Source organism: Rhineura floridana, chromosome 3, assembly GCF_030035675.1.
Source record: "Rhineura floridana isolate rRhiFlo1 chromosome 3, rRhiFlo1.hap2, whole genome shotgun sequence".
Lineage (NCBI taxonomy): Eukaryota > Metazoa > Chordata > Lepidosauria > Squamata > Rhineuridae > Rhineura > Rhineura floridana.
In genome coordinates this window covers 204,785,112-204,808,018 of record NC_084482.1, presented here as the reverse complement: position 1 = coordinate 204,808,018, position 22,907 = coordinate 204,785,112, and the positions used below count along the sequence as shown (strand labels likewise).

Sequence of the window (22,907 nt, the reverse complement as noted above, 5' to 3'; positions counted from 1 at the left end):
TAGAGGGGCACAATAAGGACAAGGGTAATAAAGAGCATCTCCAGTTCCTTTCGGACCTTTCAGGGATTGGCCAGTGGCAGGGAGGGCAGACGTTTTTGATCCCCATAGAGGGGACAGTCCTTCATCCTGAGTCAGTGACGGTGGAGCCAACAAGCCTTCCCCAAGGCCAGGCACTCAGGCAATGCCAAGGAGGGCAGGAGGCAGCCATATCAGCGCTAGCAGGCATGACCAGGCCCCCTTCCCAGTGCGGAGAAGACTCCCAACACTTCATAAGTCACTGGGAGTATACCATCGTGGATCGATGGATCCAGAACATCATAAGAGAAGGGTACTTACTACCATTCCAAAAGGAGATAGCAGGACACCATCTCATCATGGTTCCAATCAGCCTAGAGGTGAGGCAATCCTTCAGCTGGTGGCTCTCTGCATCCCTGAGCAGGAGCATCTCCTTCTGGGAGCGGCCTTGAAGAAAAGATAGCAAAATAGGGACTTCCCTCTCATGTCCTGCCTACCCAAAGCAATGCAGCAAGTGACCACATGAGTCTCTTTTTGCTTGCAGAGATATTAGAGGGGGTCTGCATGGAGGGAGCTCCAAGACCAAGGTGTACATTTTGGGGTGATAGGTAGGAGGGGGATGTTGGAAGAAAGTGTGGAACCCCCTTTAGGCACCCTGCCTCCAGCAGACTCACAGTATTTGAGGATGTAATCCTGCCCTGTGGATCCCAGCTTTGCCCTCTTGCTGGGTTCCATCTTTTTCCTCCCCCAAGCTTGCTGTGTTTGACATCCAACTGGCAGTTAACTACCCAGTCTTCACTCTCCAGAGCCTCCAGCTAATCTGTTATTTCCCAGACCAATATAACTGAATTTACTGAATCTGGGCCCCACCTATAAATATTGAAAGCGATTGTCTCTCTCTTTTCACAACCTGTCACCGAGCAGCTATTGCTAAAAGAATTCTGTAACATAACAGTACAAATGTTTGACACTCTGGCATCAACGAACTCCCAGAAATATTTTGTCAAACTACAAATCATAAACAGAGATATGTAAACAGCATTTCTCCACAGAGCTTTCCCAGCTTTCCTTTTTATTCCATCAGCAGATGTCTCAGAGTTCACGGGTGAGGGGGAACCATCAGAAGTGTCACCAGGAGTTAAGGAGCAGAAAGAGGAACGGAAAGAGCAGAATGGAGCAAAGAGACAAGAGGGGATACAAACACAGAATCCGGGGTGTGAATCCAGTGGGGGGGAAACGTATACATCCCCTGAGGGTGGAGAAAGTTTCAGCCATAGATATAGTCTGACAAAACAACAGAAGAGACACACAGAAGAGAACCCTTGTAAATGCCTGGAGTGTGGAAAGAGCTTCAGTCAGAGAGGTTCCCTTGAGATACATCAAAGAACTCATACAGGGGACAAACCTTACAAATGCCTGGAGTGTGGAAAGAGCTTTGGTCGCAGTACCACCCTTACTTTGCATCAAAGAACTCATACAGGGGCCAAACCTTTTAAATGCTTGGAGTGCGGACAGAGCTTCAGTCACAAAGGCAACCTTACTTCTCATCAAAGAACTCATACAGGGGACAAACCTTACAAATGCCTGGAGTGTAGAAAGAGCTTTGGTTGCAGTACCACCCTTACTTTGCATCAAAGAATTCATACAGGGGTCAAACCTTTTAAATGCCTGGAGTGTGGAAAGAGCTTCAGTCAGAGAGGTTCCCTTGAGATACATCAAAGAACTCATACAGGGGACAAACCTTATACATGTTTGGAGTGTGGAAAGAGCTTCAGTCAGAGAGGTTCCCTTAAGATACATCAAAGTACTCATACAGGGGACAAACCTTACAAATGCCTGGAGTGTGGAAAGAGCTTCGGTCACAGTACCACCCTTACTTCTCATCAAAGAACTCATACAGGGGCCAAACCTTTTAAATGCTTGGAGTGTGGACAGAGCTTCAGTCTCAAAGGCAACCTTACTTCTCATCAAAGAACCCATACAGGGCACAAACCTTATACATGTTTGGAGTGTGGAAATAGCTTCAGTCAGAGAGGTTCCCTTGAGATACATCAACGAACTCATACAGGGGACAAACCTTACAAATGCCTGGAGTGTGGAAAGAGCTTCGGTCACAGTAGCACCCTTACTTTGCATCAAAGAACTCATACAGGGGACAAACCTTTTAAATGCTTGGAGTGTGGAAAGAGCTTCAGTAGGAAAGGCAACCTTACGATGCATCAAAGAACTCATACAGGGGACAAACCTTATACATGTTTGGAGTGTGGAAAGAGCTTCAGTCAGAGTGGTTCCCTCAAGATACATCAAAGAACTCATACAGGGGACAAACCTTATGTATGTTTGGAGTGTGGAAAAATCTTCAGACGTAATCACCACCTTGCAACGCATCAAAGAACTCACACAGGGGACAAACCTTATAAATGCTTGGAGTGTGGAAAGAGCTTCAGTCAGAATAGCCAACTTCAGATACATCGAAGGTTCCATACAGGTGACAAACCTTATAAGTGCCTTGAGTGTGGAAAGAGCTTCAGTGACCATGGCAACCTGACTAAACATCAAAGAACTCATACGGGGGACAAACCTTATAAATGCTTTGAGTGTGGAAAGAGCTTCAGTCACAAAGGCAACCTTACTTCTCATCAAAGAACTCATACAGGGAACAAGCCTTATAAATGCTTGGAGTGTGGAAAGAAGTTCAGTCACAGTTACTCCCTTACTTACCATCAAAGAACTCATACAGGGGACAAACCTTATAAATGCTTGGAGTGTGGAAAGAGCTTCAATAACAGTAGCTCCCTTACTTCTCATCAAAGAACTCATACAGGGAACAAGCCTTATAAATGCTTGGAGTGTGGAAAGAGCTTCAGTCAGAGTAGCTCCCTTACGTACCATCAAAGAACTCATACAGGGGACAAACCTTATAAATGCTTGGAGTGTGAAAAGAGCTTCAGTCAGAGTAGCTCCCTTGCTGTACATCAAAGAACTCATACAGGGGACAAACCTTATAAATGCCCGGAGTGTGGAAACAGCTTCAGTCAGAGTAGCCAGCTTTCTATACATCAAAGAACTCATACAGGGGACAAACCTTATAAATGCTTGGAGTGTGCAAAGAGCTTCACTCGTCGTCACCATCTTACTTCACATCAAAGAACTCATACAGGGAACAAACCATATAAATGCTTGGAGTGTGGAAAGAGCTTCCGTGACAGTAGCGCCCTTACTACACATCAAAGAACTCATACAGGGGACAAACCATATAAATGCTTGGAGTGTGGAAAGAGCTTCCGTGACAGTAGCGCCCTTACTACACATCAAAGAATTCATACAGGGGACAAACCTTATAAATGTTTGGAGTGTGGAAATAGCTTCAGTCGGGGTAGCTCCCTTAATACACATCAAAGAATTCATACAGGGGACAAACCATATCAATGCTTGAAGTGTACAAAGAGCTTCACTCGTCGTCACCATCTTACTTCACATCAAAGAACTCATACAGGGCACAAACCATATAAATGCTTGGAGCGTGCAAAGAGCTTCCGTCATAATTGCACCCTTACTAATCATCAAAGAATTCGTACAGGGGACAAACCTTATAAATGTTTGGAGTGTGCAAAGAGCTTCAGTTGGGGTAGCTCCCTTAGTAGTCATCAAAAAACTCATACAAAGAATAAGACTTAAAAATGCTTGCAGTGTGGAAAGAGTTTTAGTCAGAATAGCATTCTTCAGTCACATTATATAGGGAAAGGCATATTAAAACTTTGAATGTGGGAAAAGTTTTGTGCAGAGTTGCAATCTCCCTGTGCAGAAAAATCACACAGAGGAGAAGCCTTAAAACTGTCTGGAATGTGAAAAGAGCTTCGGTTGGGAATATCATCCTTATATTACATCCAAGAATTCACAGGAGGAAACAGCTTTAATCAGATTGACATTCTTCAGTAATATCAGAGGATCCTTAAAGGAGAAACACCATAAAATACTGAGAGACTGGAAAGAACATCAGACTACTTTCGATACTTGCAAAAACCTCCAAATGAGAGAGAGGCATAATAGTTCACCCTGGTGGGAAACTTTGGCCATTCACTTCTCCGAACACCTCTCCTACACAATAGATGCCTGTAGTAAAAAGGTAAAGGTGTCCGCACACTTGTAGTGCGAGTCATTTCCGACTCTTAGGGTGACGTCTTGCGACGTTTACGAGGCAGACCGTATATATGGGGTGGGCTTGCTAGTTCCTTCCCCGGCCTTTCTTTACCCCCCAGCATATGCCGGGTACTCATTTTACCGACCACGGATAGATGGAAGGCTGAGTGGACCTCGACCCCTTTTACCGGAGATTCGACTTCCTCCTTCCGTTGGAATCGAACTCCGGCCGTAAGCAGAGCTTTCGGCTGTGTTACCGCCGCTTTACCACTCTGCGCCACGGAGGATCTTAGATGCCTGTAGTAGATACCAGTAAAAGAAATCATTAGAAATGTTTGAACAGTTAGGAAAGCTTCACTGAAGATTGTTACTGAACTCAGTTTTGGGGGCAAATCTGTGGATGTGGTGAAGATGAAGTGGAATGAGGGAGCTATGAGTGGAATAGAAGAAAAACTTTGTCAAGAAATTCTGGCTCGTGACTGATGTAGCCCTGAATGTCTGCCTTGAGTGTGAGAAGCAGAAATGCTAACAGAGCCTTTGTCAAACTAACTGTAAAGATAGATATGTTACTCCATGCGACTTGTCAAATTTTTAGTTTTCAAGTTTTTAAGTTTTTATATGCATACGGTTCTTGTTTTAATAGTTTTGCTTATTCCCAGGTGAGCTTTATATTTCACCATTTTATTTTTCCAACCTTTTTTCTTCATCTCTGTTATTCAGGTCCTATCCCTAGGACCCTACATCAATCTGCATCCTTTGAATCCCTGCTTGGATAGGTAGCTCACATATTGTCTCTTTTTTCTTAATATCTTTGTCTCTTTTCTTAATATTTAGGGTAAATGACAGCATAGCTGTAACGTAGCAAAGCTTTAACTAGTTTGGACTGGTGGAAGGTGGTAAATAAATATAGAGTTGCATAATAGTTAAAATTATTACTAGTTTTAAATGCCATAATTATGTTTGTAATAGTTAACTTGCACATAGTTCTCCAGAGTAAACGTTACATATCTATACTCTATTTTGTTTTCCAGGTAATATTTATTTGCCTCTACTGATTCTTATTTCTCCCTTCTCCTAGATTCAGAAATGTGCTGTGGATTTCTCTTTCATATTATCTAGCTCCTATCTTTCATAGACTGCATGTATTTGCTGGTATTCTGCTGATTGTATTTAAAGTAAATTGGATTATAGCCTTTCAAAACACCCCTCCCAGAGGACAGGAAATGAACGATATTATTGGTCCAGGCAAGGGAATCTTCCAGTTGGGATAGTCAATATCCAGACAAAAACACAAAACACAGTCAGTCCAGTTACCATCAGAGCCAGGATGTGCAGCAGGACCTAGTCAGTGTTAATGCCACAGCTTGTTGACTTCCTTCCCTACCTAATTCTGCAATCTGTGGCCCTACAGATGTCGTTGGTCTCCCAACTCCCATCAGTCCCTGTCAGTATGGCCAGTGGTCAGAGATGATGGGAGGGATATTCCACCAACATCTGGAGAGTCACAGGATGCCCAATTCTGCTAGAATTGATGGATATGTACAGCTTAAAGTGACACACACAAATGTTTTTTGTTTCCAGTTTTGTAAAAAAGGTGTTCTGGATATTTGATAGTTTTGTTAAGCTCTTTTAAATTGCTTTTGCAAAGTTTTGATATTTGTTTCTACGTTTTTCATGGAGTCTGAGCTAATAATGTTTTGCCCAAATGCTGTGTAAGTTTAGAAGTTGCATTAATTTTCCAGGTTCTGTCCACACCAGGGTGTTACTGCATAGGTGGGTTGCTGTTTCTGTGTGCGTGCTTGTGTGCCTTCGTCCGCCCGTGAGCAGGGAGTGAGCTTGAGGGAGGTGGGAGGAGGAGGCTGGAAAGTCCAGATGCATATTTTAAGTCCAGATGCATATTTTAAGTGCAGTTCTCTGTATTAAAACACATGATATCCTCAAGAAGGAATCGGATGTTTCGGGTTGGAAGAATCATTTCAGTTCAAATACTCTTTCAAGCAGCTTGGGGTTCTTTTTTGTTGTTGCAGCCCCCTCCTCCTTAAAATATTTTCATATACATATTTAGGTCTACATTAAGAGATTTATCTCTGGGAAAGTCCCATTGACCTCTATAGGACTTACATCTCATTAGACACGTATAGGATTGTGCCATGAATGCCTGCATCAAATAAAACCACATATATGTAAAACATAACAGACAGTGAAGAACTGCAATATTTTAATAGCTATAATTATGATAGTTACAGAAGTTGGTGTTATTGTAAAAGTTGTTTTAGCTTAAAAACGTGAGATACTGCAGGGAAAATGAAGAGTCAAACTATATTCCCCTTTTTTGCCACAACTCTTTATTGAACATAAGCATGTATAGAAAACAGCTGCAGGAAGTATAACAGACTCAGCATGCCTTGTTTTGTTGCTACTGAAAGGGAATTGCTTCAATGGCACATTTAATAAGTGTCATTGGAGCCACTTTCTTTTCCTGGAAGCAAATGTGTATATAATGGAGACTGTACGCTCATTGAATTCTACATTTGAATAACTGTCCGAGAGTACATAGACTACACTCATTGAATGTCACATGTGAACAAGGCCAATGTTTTCTATCTACATTAGTGGCTGGTGCATGATGGGATTTATTTCAGCTGCGTGCTGTTGTCTCTGCCCCACACACTTCCTCCTCCCCACAATACAAGTTTTTTGATATACCAAATTTGCACAAAAGAGCATTCACTAATTTTACAACGGTCGGTCTGTAACAAAGGGCGTCTGATCTGAATCTCTACTTGGGTTTACCTTCGGGGAGCTAAATAAAGGTGACATGCTTGTGTTGCATTCTTGGAGTCAACACCCTCGTAATTTCTTCTTGCTTGTGCCTCAACAGCAGATTACCGAACTCCAAACACTAAAAGTTGGTATGCTCTGATAATCTAGGTGACAATAAGGAAGGATGTTCCCCCCCAAACCAGCAATGATGAGCTGCCAAAGCTCCATTTTATAGCATCTTGAAAGGCAGAGAGAGATCCACATCCCAAAAAATACACTTCAAAGGAACCCTTTCATGTCCCCTTCTTCTGTACTAATGTGCCTCCCAATTTACATGCACACTCTATGTGAGCCGAATGACATTTAAGATGTAGGTTTTCCTGGGGTTGATTGGGCATTCTCAGCTCCAACTATCTGGATGATATACATGGGCATCTGCAGCTCCAGCATCTCAGAAATATATATACACCTCTATGATCCCGGAGTCACAGCACTCCCAAGGACCAATGGCTGTTTCACTGGACCAACAGAAAAAGTCCCTGCAAACAGAAATCTAGCAGATAAAGAAAATGGGAGTTAGCCTAACCTAGGGCTTATCTATACAGTGGTTTACTGTGGTGTTTGCTGCTACTTGCATCTTTTAATTTGCATTTGTCACATGACATTACTGGCAAACAGAAGCTATACTGCAGTTTCCCCCCTGTAGATACATACTAACCCAATCTGCTGATAATACAGAGTGGAGAAAAATACGTCTCCCCTCGGCTCCACTAGTGGTTGCAGATGTTTGCTTTGATGTTTTTAGGTGGGTGTGTCAACTGTTACTTTTCCAAACACCCCTTTCCACACCCACTATATCCTCCCTTTTTTCATTTTGTTTCTTGTGGGCTGACAAGCAACTTGCAGCTGCTCTCCTCAGTTCTGTTGGCCTTTTTTATGTTATACAGCTATTTATTGCAACAAGCAGCCCTGTTTCTTGGCAGATGAATGGTGCCTTTACTTATTTTTATTTTCCCCCTAGCTTGTGTGCCAATGTGTAATATTGCTCAAACAAAGGTTTGTACTTTCAGCTGTACTCACCTAGGAGGCATCACCTATTTATCCCTTATTTGCAGACACCTAAAGAGTGGGGAGGTGGTTATTTTTTCCCTTTATTCCTTAACTTGTGCGCCAAGATGTAATACTAATTTTCAGTCCTCTGTGTTGTCTGTCTTGTGGAAATACAGAAATCTTTGCATGCCCAGTTATCTGGCAACCATAGGCAGTGAAAATAGCACTTCCAGTGTTTGTTTTTTTAAATGGAACCTGAAACAAACTGAGCACGCTCAATTCCCTAGCAACCAGAGGAAGTGGAAATGTAAAATAAGAGGGCTTGTTCATTAGGAAACGGATTGATCCTTCAGGGAGGAAGGATTGCTGGTGTGAATTGAAAAGACCATGTTTGCAGCTAGTATTGAGCACTCACTGCAGATGGTGCAAATAGAAAACGGAGGTAAAAACAGCATCTTTAGTACGAAGTAATGCGTTCATGTGGATAACCTCCTAAACTTTTCCCTGAGAGCCTTTTTTTAAAAAAGTGGCACAGTCTAGAAACTTGCTGATGACCTCCCTTTAACTGTGTGAAGCTGCTAAGGGGCTTCAGCAACTGTGCCCTTCACTGGTTAACAACAACAAAAGAGCAGGGGGCACATTATGCACAGAGATGCCTGTCCCAGGAGGAGGCCCATAGCCTGATAAACTTACAGAATTGCGGGCAGTGAGGTTGGCCCTCATTCATTTCCTGGAGCTGAGGAGACTTAAGCATGTCCTGGTACACACTGACAATATGGCAGTCAAGGTGCATACAAAGGGGAAGGAAGCAAATCTCACTCATGCAGGATGCAGATTTCCTGCCAGAATGGGCAGCGGTATGCCTAGAATCCCTGTCAACAAAGCACATGTTGGGCACATCCAACACTCCAGTGTACTGGCTCAGCCTCCAGCAGTTTTCTCAGACAGAATGGAGCCTGAACCAGGAAGTGTTCACTCAGATCGCAGACTGGTTCAGAATGCCAGAAGTAGATCTGTTTGCAAGCCTAGCAAATAGGTGAGACTCTCGTTCTCCTGCTTCAGGAGTAAGGGGGTGATGGGAATGGATGCTCTGTCAGCAGAATGGTCTCAGAGGTTGCCCTATTCCTTCACTCCCACACTTGATTCAGAGGCTGCTCAGGAAAGTGAGATCAGCAGGCGGGGACATCATAATTGTGGCTTCCCCACTGGTCCCAAAAGGTCTGGTTCACCAATCTAGTGGCCCTGTCAGTAGCAGATCCTTGGTTTCTCCCTCCTCAAAGGACCTTTTGAGCCAGGGTGAGGTCCTCCATCCTGACTCGGATTGCCTCCAACTGCACGCCTGGCTGTTGAGAGGCGATGTTTGCGGGACATCGGACTTAATACTAAGCCACCCCCATCCATCCTAGGATTGCATAGGCAGTCTACCCATTTATGAGTTCTGGCAGGCCTTCATCAGGTGGGTGCGGAGAAAGGCCGACCCTCTGTCAGGGAGAGTTCTGGACAGTCTAGTCAAGGAGGGCCTTGACCAGGGCCTGCACCCAAACACCCAGGGTTTGAATTATTGGTTCAGTCTTAACCTACCCTTCTGGAGCTCCCCTAGTCTTTCACCCCTGGTCAAATGTTTCCTCAGGGGAGCAGGCCTGCTCAGACTCCCCAGTCCATTGTTCCTTGGCCTTGGACCTGAACAAGATGCTGAAGGCCCTAACAAGACCTCCCTTTGAGCCATTCCGGTCCTCGCCCATAAAATTAATGAGCTGGAAGACGCCGTTCCTCGTGGCCATCACGCCCGCCACAAGGGTGTCAGAAATAGCCACCACCTCACCTCACAAGGAGCTGTAGATAATCCAGCAGGATTGTCACCCTATGCATAGACCTGTCCTTCATGCCACAGGTCAGTTCCATGTTGCACAGGGCACAGGAGATAGTCCTGCCATCTTTATGCCCAAGGTCTAAAACCGATAGGGTGAAGGAACGGCACATGCTGAATGTGTGCAGTGAGAGCATGCTTCAAGTGCACTGCAGTTCTGATCAGGTGATGCTCTCTTCATGTCATGAAGGTCTCTCCTGCCATGAGGGCTTGCTGGATCAAGGCCTGCATTGCCGGGTTGTTACAAGGACGCATCAGGGGATGTGCTGGGGGGCATCACAGCCCGTTCCATCAGGAGCACTGCAGCCTCTGCACCCTTCCCCTTGGGGGACATCTGCAGGGCAGCAATCTGGTCATTGGCCTTCACCTTTGTGAGGTACAACTGCCTCGATGGATACGCATCTGCTGAGGCTGCCTTCCGCAGGCACATACTGCAACAGGTAGTAGAATCCCAAGCAGTTCAGATTGCAGCAGACCCACCTCTTATGGTGACTGCTGTGATATATCCCACACTAGGATCCCCTCCCCCCCTTCAGGAAAAGAGTACACTGGCCATACCGTGATAAATTTATTTTATGTAGGAGAAGAGGATCTGGCCCTCCCAGCATGCTGCTACAATAATAACTAAAGAAGAGGAAAGGGGAGAAAGAGGAAAGCAGTGAAACCTCTAGCCAGAGGGCCATGCTGAATTGCTACCTAAGGCAGAGGTTGGAAAAGTTACTTTTTTGAACTACAACTCCCGTCAGCCCAATCCAGTGGCCCTGCTGGCTGGGGCTGATGGGCGTTGTAGTTTTAAAAAAGTAACTTTTCCAAGCTCTGTCCTAAGGCCTATCCCTGCCAGGTCCAGCTCTAGTGGCTCCTCTAACCATAATTTCTATTCTACATTAATCCTTCTTTCTCGGACGTAAGCGAATCTGGAAGAAGTTTTCTGGCCCTCCTGGATGACCCTTGTCAAAAATCAACTTCCTGCCAGAGGAGCAAGAGGGCAGAGATAACCCACAGTAGGCTCCCCTCCTCCGGTTACAAAGTGAAGTTAGTAGATGGCATAGCAGCATAACATTGATTACATTTTCATAAAGAAAACCTCACTTTAATATCTGAAATATGCCCTTTTTATATCATTCTATAACAAGAAGGTACAGAACATTTCTCTTTCATTAGGGCCGGCGCCAGGCATGCCAGCGCCCTTGGGCACCAGCCTGCCCCGGCATACACACACACGCACGCCCATCCCACCACCTCTCCCTGAAGGGCCCCTCCTTAGGGTGGGTGGGTATTTATTATTATTATTATTATTATTATTATTATTATATTTATACCCCACCCCTTTTCCAAACTGGAACTCAAGGCGGCTTCCAGATAAAAATAAGTACATATCATTAAGAACATATAAAACATATAAACATCCGTGATGCGGACTGTGGGATGGAGTTCCAAGATATGCTCCCCCACTGCCGTGCAGGCCCACGATGGCTGCCTGCGACATGCTCCGCCTACCTCTCAAAGTAAATGCTGGTCGCCAGGGCGGTGCCAGGTATGCCGGGGCCTGTCGCACTGTGGGCACAAGTCTACCATCAACCAAGATAGCGGTGGAGGCATCAGGTCCTTAGGGAAACCTCAGCCACCATCTTGGTTGATGGTAGACTTGCACCCACAGTGCAACGGGGCCCAGCATGCCTGGCAACCAGCATTTACTTCGAGAGGTAGGCGGAGCATGTTGCGGGTCTGCATGGCAGTCGGGGGTACCTCGAAACTCCCTTCTGTGATCTACACCACGGATCGCGGAAGCTACCACCACCCACCCACCCTAAGGAGGAGCTCTTCAGGGCCCCTTGGGACCCAGGGGCCCTCAGCCAGGGTCTGACCTGGCCACCCTCTGGCGCCGGCCCTGTCTTTCGTGTTCCAGCTTAATTACACTTCAAACAATAATTTACAATAATTTTGATTAAGCATAACTTTCTATCATGAAAGCGTTTATTTAGCAACATCTAATGGAATCAGACCTAATACAAAGAATTGCTATTTTAAAAACATGTCTGGATAAAAATTACATAGACATACTATCAAAACCTACACTGCTAATTATGTTATACCTTCCAATATGTTTTATATCTTTGGAATACCATGGATTCCTGCTCGTAAGCAGAAAATCATTCATGAATTCTGGGTTGTTAATCAACAAAACAAGAACGTGGGTCTCTGTAAAGGAGGCAGATGTCTGCTGCTGTCATATTTGAGTCTAAGAACAAAACTTTGGGTTATACCTTCATCCCAACTAGTCTGTCATAGGTCTCACCCAAAAGGATTTGCAGCTCTTTCAGGGGTATCGTAATAGTAAACCTGAGTTATGTCCTATCTCAATATTAACTCTCTGCATCACACATCTGGATCTTTTCCCCCCCAGGAAGACTATTCTACGCACTGGGAAAACATTTCTGTCCTTCTCCCAAATCTGTGAAGTCTTTGCCAAATATGAAAGTTTAAAGGGAGGGGGAGAAGGGGGAAAGTGACATTTCCCTGGCCCCAAGCATTTATAAAGGGTTATTTTGTCCTGCGCGACAAGAAATAACTGGTATGTCTCAGATGATGAGGAAAAGAACTATATTGCTCACTGCTTAACATGTTTCTGTACTTTCTCTGTTCTATGGATTCTCTTCCGATGTCGATTAAGCGCCGACTTCCGGGAAAAACAGTTCCCACACTCCAGACATTTATAGGGTCTCTCTCCTGTGTGAACCCTCTGATGACTCACAAGAGTTGTACCCTGAGCAAAAGATTTGCCACACTCCAAGCATTTATGTGGTTTCTCTCCTGTGTGGCCTCTCTGATGTGAATGAAGGTTTGATACTTGGGAAAAACATCTGCCACACTCCAAGCATTTATAGGGTTTCTCGCCTGTGTGGAGTCTCCGATGGGTCACAAGGCCTGATGTTTGAGCAAATGATTTGCCACACTCCAAGCATTTGTAAGGCTTCTCTCCTGTGTGGATTCTCTGGTGTATAAGAAGTGTTGATACACTGGAAAAAGATTTGCCACACTCCAAGCATTTGTAAGGTTTCTCTCCTGTGTGGATTCTCTGGTGCAGAATAAGGCCATCTTTCCGGGAAAAACATTTGCCACACTCTAAACATTCATGCAGTCTCTCTTTCTTACAGATGATTTGGTGGCTCTGAAGGGCTGTCTCATCAGCAAACAATTCCCCACACTTTGAACATTTATAAGATTTCTCTCCCATGTGGACTTTCTGATGCAGCCCAAGAGTATATCTTCGGGAAAAAGATTTGCCACACTTCATACACTGATGGCGTCTGTCTTTTTTATGAACACTTTGGTGGCTCTGAAGGTCTGACTGACGACCAAACAATTTCCCACACTCTGAACATGTGTAAGGCTTCTCTCCTGTGTGGACTCTCTGGTGCTGTACAAGGGTGTCTTTCTGGGTAAAAGATTTGCCACACTCCAAACATTCATGGGGTCTCTCTTTTTTGTGGATACTTTGGTGGCTCAGAAGGTCTGACTGATGAGCAAATGATTCCCCACAGTCCAAGCATTTATATAGTTTCTCTCCTGTGTGGACTTTTTGATGTTTATCGAGGTTTGATTTCTCTACAAAACATTTACCACACTTCACACACTCGTACGTCCCCGTTCCTGTATGGACAATCTGGTGTGTCACAAGGGCTGCTTGGTGACTAAAACATTCCCCACACTCCCAACATTTATATGACTTCTCCTCTATGTGGACTCTCTGGTGTATCTGAAGGTTTCCAGCCTGTGAAAAACACTTCCCACACTCGACACATTTGTAGGGCTTCTCTCCTGTGTGAACTCTTTGGTGTATACAAAGCTGTGACTTGTCAGTAAAACATTTCCCACACTCCAGGCATTTGTATGGTTTCACTCCTGTGTGAACTCTCTGATGTTTGTTGAGGTTTTGTTTGTGAGAAAAACATTTCTCACATTCCACACATTTGTGGGGCTTGTCTCCTGCATGAATTTTCTGATGGGCTACAAGTCGTGATTTTCTAGCAAAACATTTCTCACACTTTATGCATCTGAAGGGTTTCTCTCCAGTATGAATTCTCTGATGGATTATAAGCTTTGACGTATTAGCAAAAGGTTTCTCACACACTGTGCATTTATATTTATAGCATCTCTCTCCTGTGTGAATTCTCTGGTGATTCAAAAGACTGTGTTTCCAATAAAAACATTTTCCACATTCCATGCATTTGTAAGGTTTATCTCCTGTGTGGATTGTCTGATGTCTGGAAAGACTGTCTTTCCTAGAAAAGCATTTCCCACACTCCAAGCATTTATGGGGTTTCTCTCCTGTATGGATTCTCTGGTGCCCTCTAAGGGTTGAATGATGTGAAAATGACATTCCACAGTCCAAACATTTATATGGTTTCTCTCCTGTGTGGACTCTTTTATGACAAAGAAGATGTGATGAGGTAACACAACCTTTCCCACACTCGTCACATTCATAAGGCCTCGCTCCTGTGTGTACTCTCTGGTGTATACGAAGCTGTGACTTGTCAGCAAAGCATTTTTCACACTCCAGACATTTGTAGGGTTTCTCTCCTGTGTGGACTCGCTGGTGTCTCTGGAGGTGTTGTCTCTGGGAAAAGCAATATCCACACTCCATGCATTTGTAGGGTTTCTCTCCTGTATGGATTCTCTGATGGATTACAAGTTCTGATGACGACATACAACCTTTCCCACACTCCACACACTTATGGGGTCTCTGTCCATTGTGAATACTCTGATGGCTCACAAGGCCAGATTTTTGAGAAAAACATTTTCCACACTCTATGCATTTATATGGTTTCTCTCCTGTTTGGATTCTCTGGTGTTGCACAAGATGTGATCTCATGGAAAAACATTTCCCACATTCCAAACACTTATGGGGCCTTTCTCCTGTGTGGGCTCTCTGGTGGTTCACAAGTCCGGAACGCACACTGAAACATTTCCCACACTCCAAGCATTTATGAGGTTTCTCTCCTGTGTGAACCCTCCGATGGCTCCAAAGCTGTGCATTTTGGGCAAAACATTTCCCACACTTGCCACATTTATACGGTTTCTCTCCTGTGTGAACTCTCTTATGAATGCTAAGGACTGACTGTAGAGCAAATGATCTGCCACACCCCAAGCATTTATAGGGTTTTTCCCCAGTATGGGTTCGCTGATGACGAACAAGTTGTGGCCTTCGGGAAAAGCATAAGCTACAGTCAGTGCATTTGTAAGGCTTCTCTCCAGTGTGGATTTTCTGGTGTACATAAAGCTGTGAATTCTGAGGAAAACCTTTCCCACACTCCAAACATTTGTAGGGTTTCTCTCCTGAATGGATTCTCTCATGGATTATAAGAGATGATCTTGCAACAAAACATTTTCCACACTTACATTTGTAGGCTTTTGCTGTTGTGTGGACTCTTAGATGTTTCACAAAATCAGAGAGTCGGGGAAAACTTTTCCCACACTCCAAGCAGTGATAAGGTTTATCTCCTGCATGTACGTTCCTGTGGATCAGGAGGACAGATCGATAAGCAAATGATTTCCCACACTCCAAACACTTATAGCGTCTTTGTCCCTTGTGGATTTCCTGATGGCTCACTACCTCTGAACTTTGACCAAAACATTCCTCACTTTGGGAGCTTTCCTGGGGCTTCTCTCCTTTGTGGATTCTTTGATGTCTGGCAAGAGCCAATTTGAAGGCAAAACAGCAGCTGCACTCTGGGCAGAAATGTTTTCTCCTGAAGTTACCTGCTAAGAGAGAAAAAAAGGGAAAGCAAGATTTGCATCTACATCTGGCAGAGAAAGAACCTCAGAATACAGATGGATGGTTGGGCTATATTGTGGAAGATATGGAATTGGGCCTGTACCCCCACCCCCACCTTACTCTCCATTGCATAAAGCACCAGCTCCAGATTTTGATGGACCCCTGAGCAAAATGCCTATAGCGAGCTGTCTCGTCCTCCCACAAGTTTCCCTTTTGCCTCCAATCCCAATCCCCACCACTGCTTAGGAACAGGCAAGCTAGACAACAAAACCTAAAGGAGCAGCAACAGGGCCAGGAGTGAAAAGGCAAGTAAGAGGGGATGTGACAGAGATGTATACGATCACGCATGGTGTGACAAAAGTGAACACAGAGTGGTTTGTCTCTATTTCTCATCATACTCGGGGCCATCCAAAGTTGAATGCTGGAAAATTCAGGACAGACAAAAGAAAGTGCTTCCTTACGCAGGGCATATTTCAACTGTAGAATTTGCTTCCACAAGTTGTAGTGATAGCCACCAACGTGGATGGCTTGAAAGGGGTTTAAGCAAATTCATGCAAGATAAGGCTATTAATGGCTGGCTCCCCCCTCCACTATAGGAGGCAGCATGCAGCTTAATACTGGTTGCTGGGAATCCCCAGCAGCAGCAGCAGCATTTATTCTCTCTGTCCTTTTTCACAAACAAGCAAAAATGTGCCCAGTGGCTTACAATACATGCTAACAGCAACACACAGCACCCATGTCCTGCTTTTATTTTATTTATTTATTAAATTTATATCCCGCCCTTCCTCCCAGAAGGAGCCCAGGGCAGCAAACAAAAACACTAAAACACTCTAAAACGTCTTAAAAACAGACTTTAAAATGCATTAAAATAAGACATCTTTAAAAACATCTTAAAGCTTCCTATTGAGGCGTCTGGTTGGCCGCCGGGAGAACAGAATGTTGGACTAGATGGGCCTTTGGCCTGATCCAGTAGGGCTTTTTTTATGTTCTTATGGTTATCTGCCGTGGGTCCATCACCAAGATGTCAGGCTCAGCACATAGTCAATGATGCCTACCCCTGACGCTGGACCTGAATGTACCTTAACAAGTTTCATAATGCCATCACTCTGTGCCAATGGTTTGAAGCAAAAACAGGGCAATGCACAGCACAGTGATATTATGCCACACTCAAACGAGGCATTAAGGCGCAGAGAAGCAACCAACTTGCTATGAGAGAAACCAAATTTAAGACTTTGAAGAAAATTGGACACCTGGGGGTGGTAGAAATCAGAAAGCCACTGTTCCCAGCAGCAGCATTTATTCTGTATGACTGTTTTTACAAATTTTATTTATTTATTTATTAAATTTATACCCTGCCTTATGGCCAAAAGGCCCTCAAGGCGGCTTACAAAAACACAAATATAGCAATACGCACATCAATAAAATAATGCAATTCTCAAAATTAAATATATAACAAGCAAAAAATGTGCCCAGTGGCTTACAATACATGCTAACAGCAACACAAGGCAATATAATATTGGCATATCAAACAGTAAACAACGTTACTCTTTTTTTCCCTGCATACGGCGTAGGAGAACAACTACGCAGAATGAAAGTGAACCTGGCATGTTGTTTCCGAAAGTGGCCAGCCAAACCCCTTGGGGAAGCCCAGAAGCATAGTATGAAGGCAATGGCCATCCCTCATGGTTTGATCCCTATCTGGTATCCAGGGATACACTGCTCCTGAACATGGACTTTCAATTTTAGCTGTAACACCTAGTAGCCTTAACAGTGCTACCCTTTATTTCTTTGCCTAGTCCAGGGCTGTAGGAACCTTGGGCCTGTTGCCTCAAGGCAGCCTTCCAGGCCTCTCCATCTGTCTGTTAGGATACTCTCAAGGCCACCCCACTCACAGTCTTTGCTCCAGGCTTTGTTTTCTGAATATTTTAATTGTTTTTAGAATGTTTTTAATTGTGTGTAAGAATGTTTAGAATGTTTTAAGCTGTAACTGTGCTTAAAATATTTTAATTGTGCTATTAAACTGTTTTAAAATCCTTTTTTCCCTTGTTAAATTTTTTGGCTTTTATGTTTGCCACCCTGGGTTTCTTTGGGAGGAAGGATACTAATAAAACAAAACAAAATAATACTCTCCTTGGATGCTTTTGCCTGGCTAGATGTGCTCTTGAACTGTGATAATATCTGTTGCTATCAAGCGGTCTGTATGTGTGGAGAAACCTCTGATTTTTGCACAACCAGAATGTAACCCACTGTACACATTTACTCCGCCCACTTTTGCCTCTGGCCCTGCCCACCACTGGCACCTGGCCTTTCGTAGAAGGGAAGACAGCCCTCAGGCTGAAACAAAGGTTCTCTACCCCTGCCTTAACAGGATGAGGACGTAAGAAGAACCGTCCTTGAGGAACCGTCCTTGATCAGACTGAATGTCCATCAGTCCAGCACCTTCTTTCCAAAAGGTTCAAAGGGGGGGGGAGGGAACACGGCGGGTGGGTCTGTGGGAGAAGTGTCTTCAGACAAGAGCTTTCCCATCCCACTGAAGGAAATTACTGAGAACATTTGCTTGCCATTTCTCAGGAGGGGAGATGAAATTCGCAATAGATTCTTTGTCAAACGTAAACCACCTTACCTGAGCTGGTGTCCGACTCAGTGACCTCTGTTCCACCTGAGCTCTGAGGATCGGGCAGACGAGGCTCTTCCTCTTGCCGTACCTGGAGGACGAGGCTGGGCGTGGGGGCTGGTGATGCTACATGGGAAACAGCCCAGAAGGAGGTAAGGTCAGGGAGGAAGTCAGTCCGACGGCCCAAACTATCCCTGACAAATTTCTCTGTTCACGTTCCTCACATCACACATAACCATATGCACCTCCATCATGTCCCCTTTCGCTTCCCTTTAAACTAAAACACATCTGGAGAAATAAAATCATGACGAAACTTTTCCTGAGGCTCGTTGGGTAGAAGGCGAGAGGGGGGAGGGATATGGTTTTCCTCCTGAGCACCACCACGAGAAGGGGGAGTAGGTGGAGGAAGGGAACAAAAACAGCACTGTGTGCAAGCTCTTTTACAGCCATCCGAGTTGGTGGCCATCCCTAGCCCTAGATATGAAGGTCCAGCAAAAAAAATGGGGGGAAGAAACACAGAAGAAATGGGGGGACACCCATCCCCCCCCCATTTTCCCGTGCTTCCACATATTTAGCCCTCGCTACATCTTGTTCAAATATGCGCTGTGGAAAAAGTACTTTCTTTTGCCTCTCCTGAATTTTCAACATTCAGCTTCATTGGATGTCCCCGAGTTCTGCTATGATGAAAAAGGGAGACAAATTTCTCTCTGTTCACTTTCCTCACACCACACCTGACCTTATACACCTCTATCACATCCCCTCTTACCTACCCTTAAACTAAAGAGCCCCAACCTTTCCTCTAAGGGGAGTTGCTCCATCACCTTGATCATTTTGGCCTGACTCAGGAAAATGCACTTTCCTATGTTCCTCTATGGTGTGACCCAGCAGGACTCTTCCTGGGGAGCCTTGGGCAATTCAGCACCTCTCAGCCTAGCCTACCTCAAAGACAGGGTGAGAGGCAGGTATTTCCTGAGCCACCCAGCACTCTTCCTGGAACAGGAAGAAAAACAACAAAAAATCCATTGTATGAAAGGCAAGAACTGATGCAGGGACTTATTAGGGTAGCTTCACAGTCTTCTGGCTCATCGCCCAAGTGAGGAAGGGGGGGCCTTACCCAACGAGGCCACGTTCTCGTCATTCTCCAGCATGACTTCACTGTAGAAGGCTCATTCATCCAGCTCCAGGTAAGAGGGCCATTTCTCCTTCAGTGAGATAAACAGCCGCGTCTTCAAAGTTGATCAGCCTCTGCAATGACAAAAAGCCCTTAGCAAAATCTCCAGTACCTCAGAGTCTCCTTCAGGGTCAACATCATAGACTGGAAGTCAAAGTCTGCCTTCCCCACAGTATTTTAAAGATTGCGTAATACTTCCATAAAGGAAACAGCAGGACCATTGTAGTGTAGCTCAGGGCAGAGCATAACCCTTTTCATGCAGAAAGTGCCAGACTCAGTCGTCAGCATATCCAGGTACAGCTGGGAAAGAGACCGGTGAGAGCTTTGAGCAAACAAATCAAGATGAATACTCAGTATTTACTGCATCTATATCCCACCTCTCGTGAGCTCAAGGTGGCGTACGTGGTTCTCCCTTTCCTCATTTAATCCCCACAACAACCCTGTTAGGCCGAGAGGCAGTAACTGGCCCAAGGTCACCCAGTGGTCTCTCAGGTCCTGGTCCTACACTCTAACCACTACACCACACTCTCTCAATAAAGATGTCATCAGGAGGAGCCCTCTGTCTCAACAACTAAAAAAGGCAATTTGGATCTTCCAGAGCAAAAGGCTTGATGAAAGAGCTACTTGGAATGGGGGAGCGTAATCAGATTATTGACAACTCTGCACAGCATTCGGTGACTGGAGGATGGGAAGGGGTGGAGGACTTAATTTCATGATCCAAGAAGACATTTCAGGCAGCAGAGTCGAAACAGACCTTGTGGTCATGGAGACCACATTGAAATAGATGGGACTGACTAGGTAGGACCATAGGAAGCTGCCTTCTCTCAGGTGAGGCCTTTAATTCATGTAGCCCAGTACTGTCTACTCTGACTAGCAGAACCTCTCCAGGGTTTCTGTTATTACCTATTACCTGACTCTTTTTTAACTGGAGATGTTGGGGACTGAATGCTATCTGGATGCAAAGCTAAATAGCAGAGCACATGCTATGTTCGCTCTCTCTCTCTATGTCGTGGGTGTAAGAGATGATCAGGGAGGAGCAGAGTACACGTTCTACACGCAGAAGGGCCCAGGTTCAGTTTCCGGTCCCTCCAGGCAGGTCTGGGAAAAGACCCCTCTGTGAGATCATTGCTAGTCAGTGCAGGCAATCCTGTATTCGATGGGTCTATAATGGAGCAGCTCTGCGTAAGGTACGCCTACAGTAGTTAATGCAAGTGGGATCTGTAATGAAACATTCAGGATTCCACCTGGCCAGGCCCTTTTCCAGTTACTCCAGAGGAAGCTGCCTTATACAGAGTCACACCATTGGATTGTCTCGGTCAGTATTGGCGGCAGTGGCTCTCCAGGATTTCAGGCAAGGAACATTCCCAGCCCTATCTAGAGACGCAAGAGACTGAACGTGGGGCCTTCTGCATGTAAAACTGATGCTCAACCAGTGGGCTACAGTTCCCCCCCCCCGGCTCCCAGCAACACTCAGTCTCCATTGTGTGCCCACTCCGGCCTCATTTTGCTGTTTTGGGTTTCCGTTCTCCTCAGGGCCATTTTCCTAAATATTTTTATGACTTTTAAGCCGTCTAGGGCTGCTAATACCTCTCTCTTGTGCATCAATGATACCTGCATTGGCTACGTAAAGATCCACACACAGATCGCTATTAAGATTCTACAGGGGTGGGAGGCGATTTTCAGTCCAAGGGGCAGATTCCCTTGTGAGTGACCTTCTGAGGGCTGCCTGATGCACGGAGATTCGGAGCTCAGTGGAAGGGCATCTGCATCGGTAAAAAACAGTATGAGTATTTCAAGTGGGCGTGCTGCAGACCACCTGAATGAAACTACGCAGTTGGGGAGTCCCTGCTCTACCCTAATTCTACCTTGGTCAATCTTAAGATCTGGAATAATTCCTTTCACTTGGCCTCCCCTCCCACCCCCACTTAAGATCTGGAATAATTCCTTTCACTTGGCCTCCCCTCCCACCCCCACTTACCCCACTTTCACCCCAACGCAACGTGCAAAGCCTATTGATGCAAAGGGAAGAGCCACCCCCACTCTTATTCCAGGGAGGGGAGCAGGACAAGCAGCCCCTCCCCGTTTGCTCTCCCCCACCCTTCCTCATCGGCTTTCACCAGCTACAAGATTCAGGTACAGCTTCCCACCCACTGCAAGCACGCAGCCTCCTCCCTCCTGCTTGACTGAATAGAGCAGTTTAGAAAGGAGAACCTCCACCCCACGACCGATAAGTCCATACAAAGTCTTGGTACCGGAGGGTTGGAGGCGGCGGTGACCTCCATTCAGTGGCCCAAGCACCCTTTCTTGTTTTGCATGCAGGGCTGAAATACACACTGCGCCAGTAGCTCCCTCCCAGGCCACGCCCCTCGCCAGCCTGCTTCCCGCGCTTTTCCTGAAGCATCTCTGCCTGGCTCGTCCCCTTCCGCGCCCCCCACCCCCCGGTTGCCTAAAAGGGACTGTGGCCCTCAGACTGAAAAAGGTTCCCCATCCCTACTAAGTCGCATCATTTCAAGACAGGGAGTCATATCTCTCCCTTGATCTCCCCCCCATTTCCCTGCGCCTTTTTCACCCCAGTGCAACGCGCTAAGCAAACTTACGGCTGATGCGCGCAGCGGGAGGAGCCACCCCCACGGCTTGAAGAACCAGAGGACGGCAAGCATCTACCCGCTTATCCTCACTTCCCGCGCCCCCCCCAACACCGGCATTCACAAGTTACAGGATTCAGATGCAGGTTCTCATCCGAGAGGGGTTTCCAAAGGACACCGTTGCCATGCCATTGCAAGCCGCCCCCTTCCTGCTCCAATCGTCCAGCCTGCCCTGCGGACTCCTCTCCCTCTCTCTCTCTCGTCACACAAGCCTGATCTCTCCATCGCCCCGCCCCCCCGAAGACCCAGATAATGGGGGCTGGCAGGAGGCAACAGGCGCTCTGGGGAGCTTCCTCGTCCTTCTCCCCTTTCCAGCCCCAAAGGATTCTGGGAGATGTAGTCTCTTCCTCTCGCCATACTTTAGCTTTAGGGCTTGAGCCCAAGCAAACCGTAACTTTTGGCTCTGGAAGGAGGCTTTTAATTTTTTTTTAAAGTTACACACATTTACGTATTGCTTAGCAAAAAACCCCCCACAAAACAGTCTACAACAAAAATAATAAAAACCAAAAGACCGCAGAGGAGATACGAAGAGCCACAATGGTAAGACCACCTCCACGGTATGTTGGTGAAGAGAATGCTGAAGTCAGACTGCGACGTGCTGCCCGGGAAGCCAGAGGACAAGCAGCAGCAGGTCCCCGCACTCCAAGAAGAGGAGGACAGGGACGAGGAAGAGGATGGCGTTCAGCTACATTACCAGCAACAGGAGAACCTGACGCGCAGGTTACAGAGCCAAAAGCAGAGCTACACACGTACATACCATTCATTCATTGGCTATCGCTCGTGACCGAGTAGACAATCCTATGAACCAAGCAGCATGAATGGGGAGTGTTAGCCACTGAGAAGAGTCTTCTAACCTGCTTCCTTGT

At 45.7% G+C, this 22,907-nt stretch overlaps 2 protein-coding genes across 14 annotated transcripts in view; one reads left to right on the top strand and one right to left on the bottom strand.

Annotated features, from left to right (window-relative positions):
- LOC133381218 (zinc finger protein 850-like) overlaps positions 1 to 17,644 on the top strand; it is a 24,292-nt gene extending 6,648 nt beyond the window's left edge. For 2 of the 6 annotated variants that reach the window (XM_061619987.1, XM_061619988.1), the window contains exon 4: positions 1,100 to 4,869. In XM_061619987.1, the coding sequence (XP_061475971.1) occupies positions 1,100 to 3,693 (2,594 nt within the window). In that variant the 3' untranslated portion in view covers positions 3,694 to 4,869. The other 4 variants (XR_009761642.1, XR_009761644.1, XR_009761643.1 and 1 more) reach the window with 4 other exon arrangements.
- LOC133381211 (zinc finger protein 271-like) lies at positions 11,775 to 22,907 on the bottom strand. Of its 8 annotated transcripts, none has more exons than XM_061619968.1 (5): positions 22,592 to 22,741; positions 21,008 to 21,159; positions 19,340 to 19,470; positions 18,235 to 18,351; positions 11,775 to 15,598 (listed from the first exon to the last, which is right to left on the bottom strand). In XM_061619968.1, the coding sequence occupies exons 3-5, from the start codon at positions 19,371 to 19,373 to the stop codon at positions 12,444 to 12,446; spliced, it is 3,306 nt and encodes a 1,101-aa protein (XP_061475952.1). In that variant the 5' UTR covers positions 19,374 to 19,470; positions 21,008 to 21,159; positions 22,592 to 22,741; the 3' UTR covers positions 11,775 to 12,443. The 8 variants fall into 8 exon arrangements, with proteins under 8 accessions (XP_061475952.1, XP_061475950.1, XP_061475951.1 ...); XM_061619966.1 differs by lacking the exon at positions 22,592 to 22,741 and adding an exon at positions 21,994 to 22,339; XM_061619967.1 differs by lacking the exon at positions 22,592 to 22,741 and adding an exon at positions 21,649 to 21,719.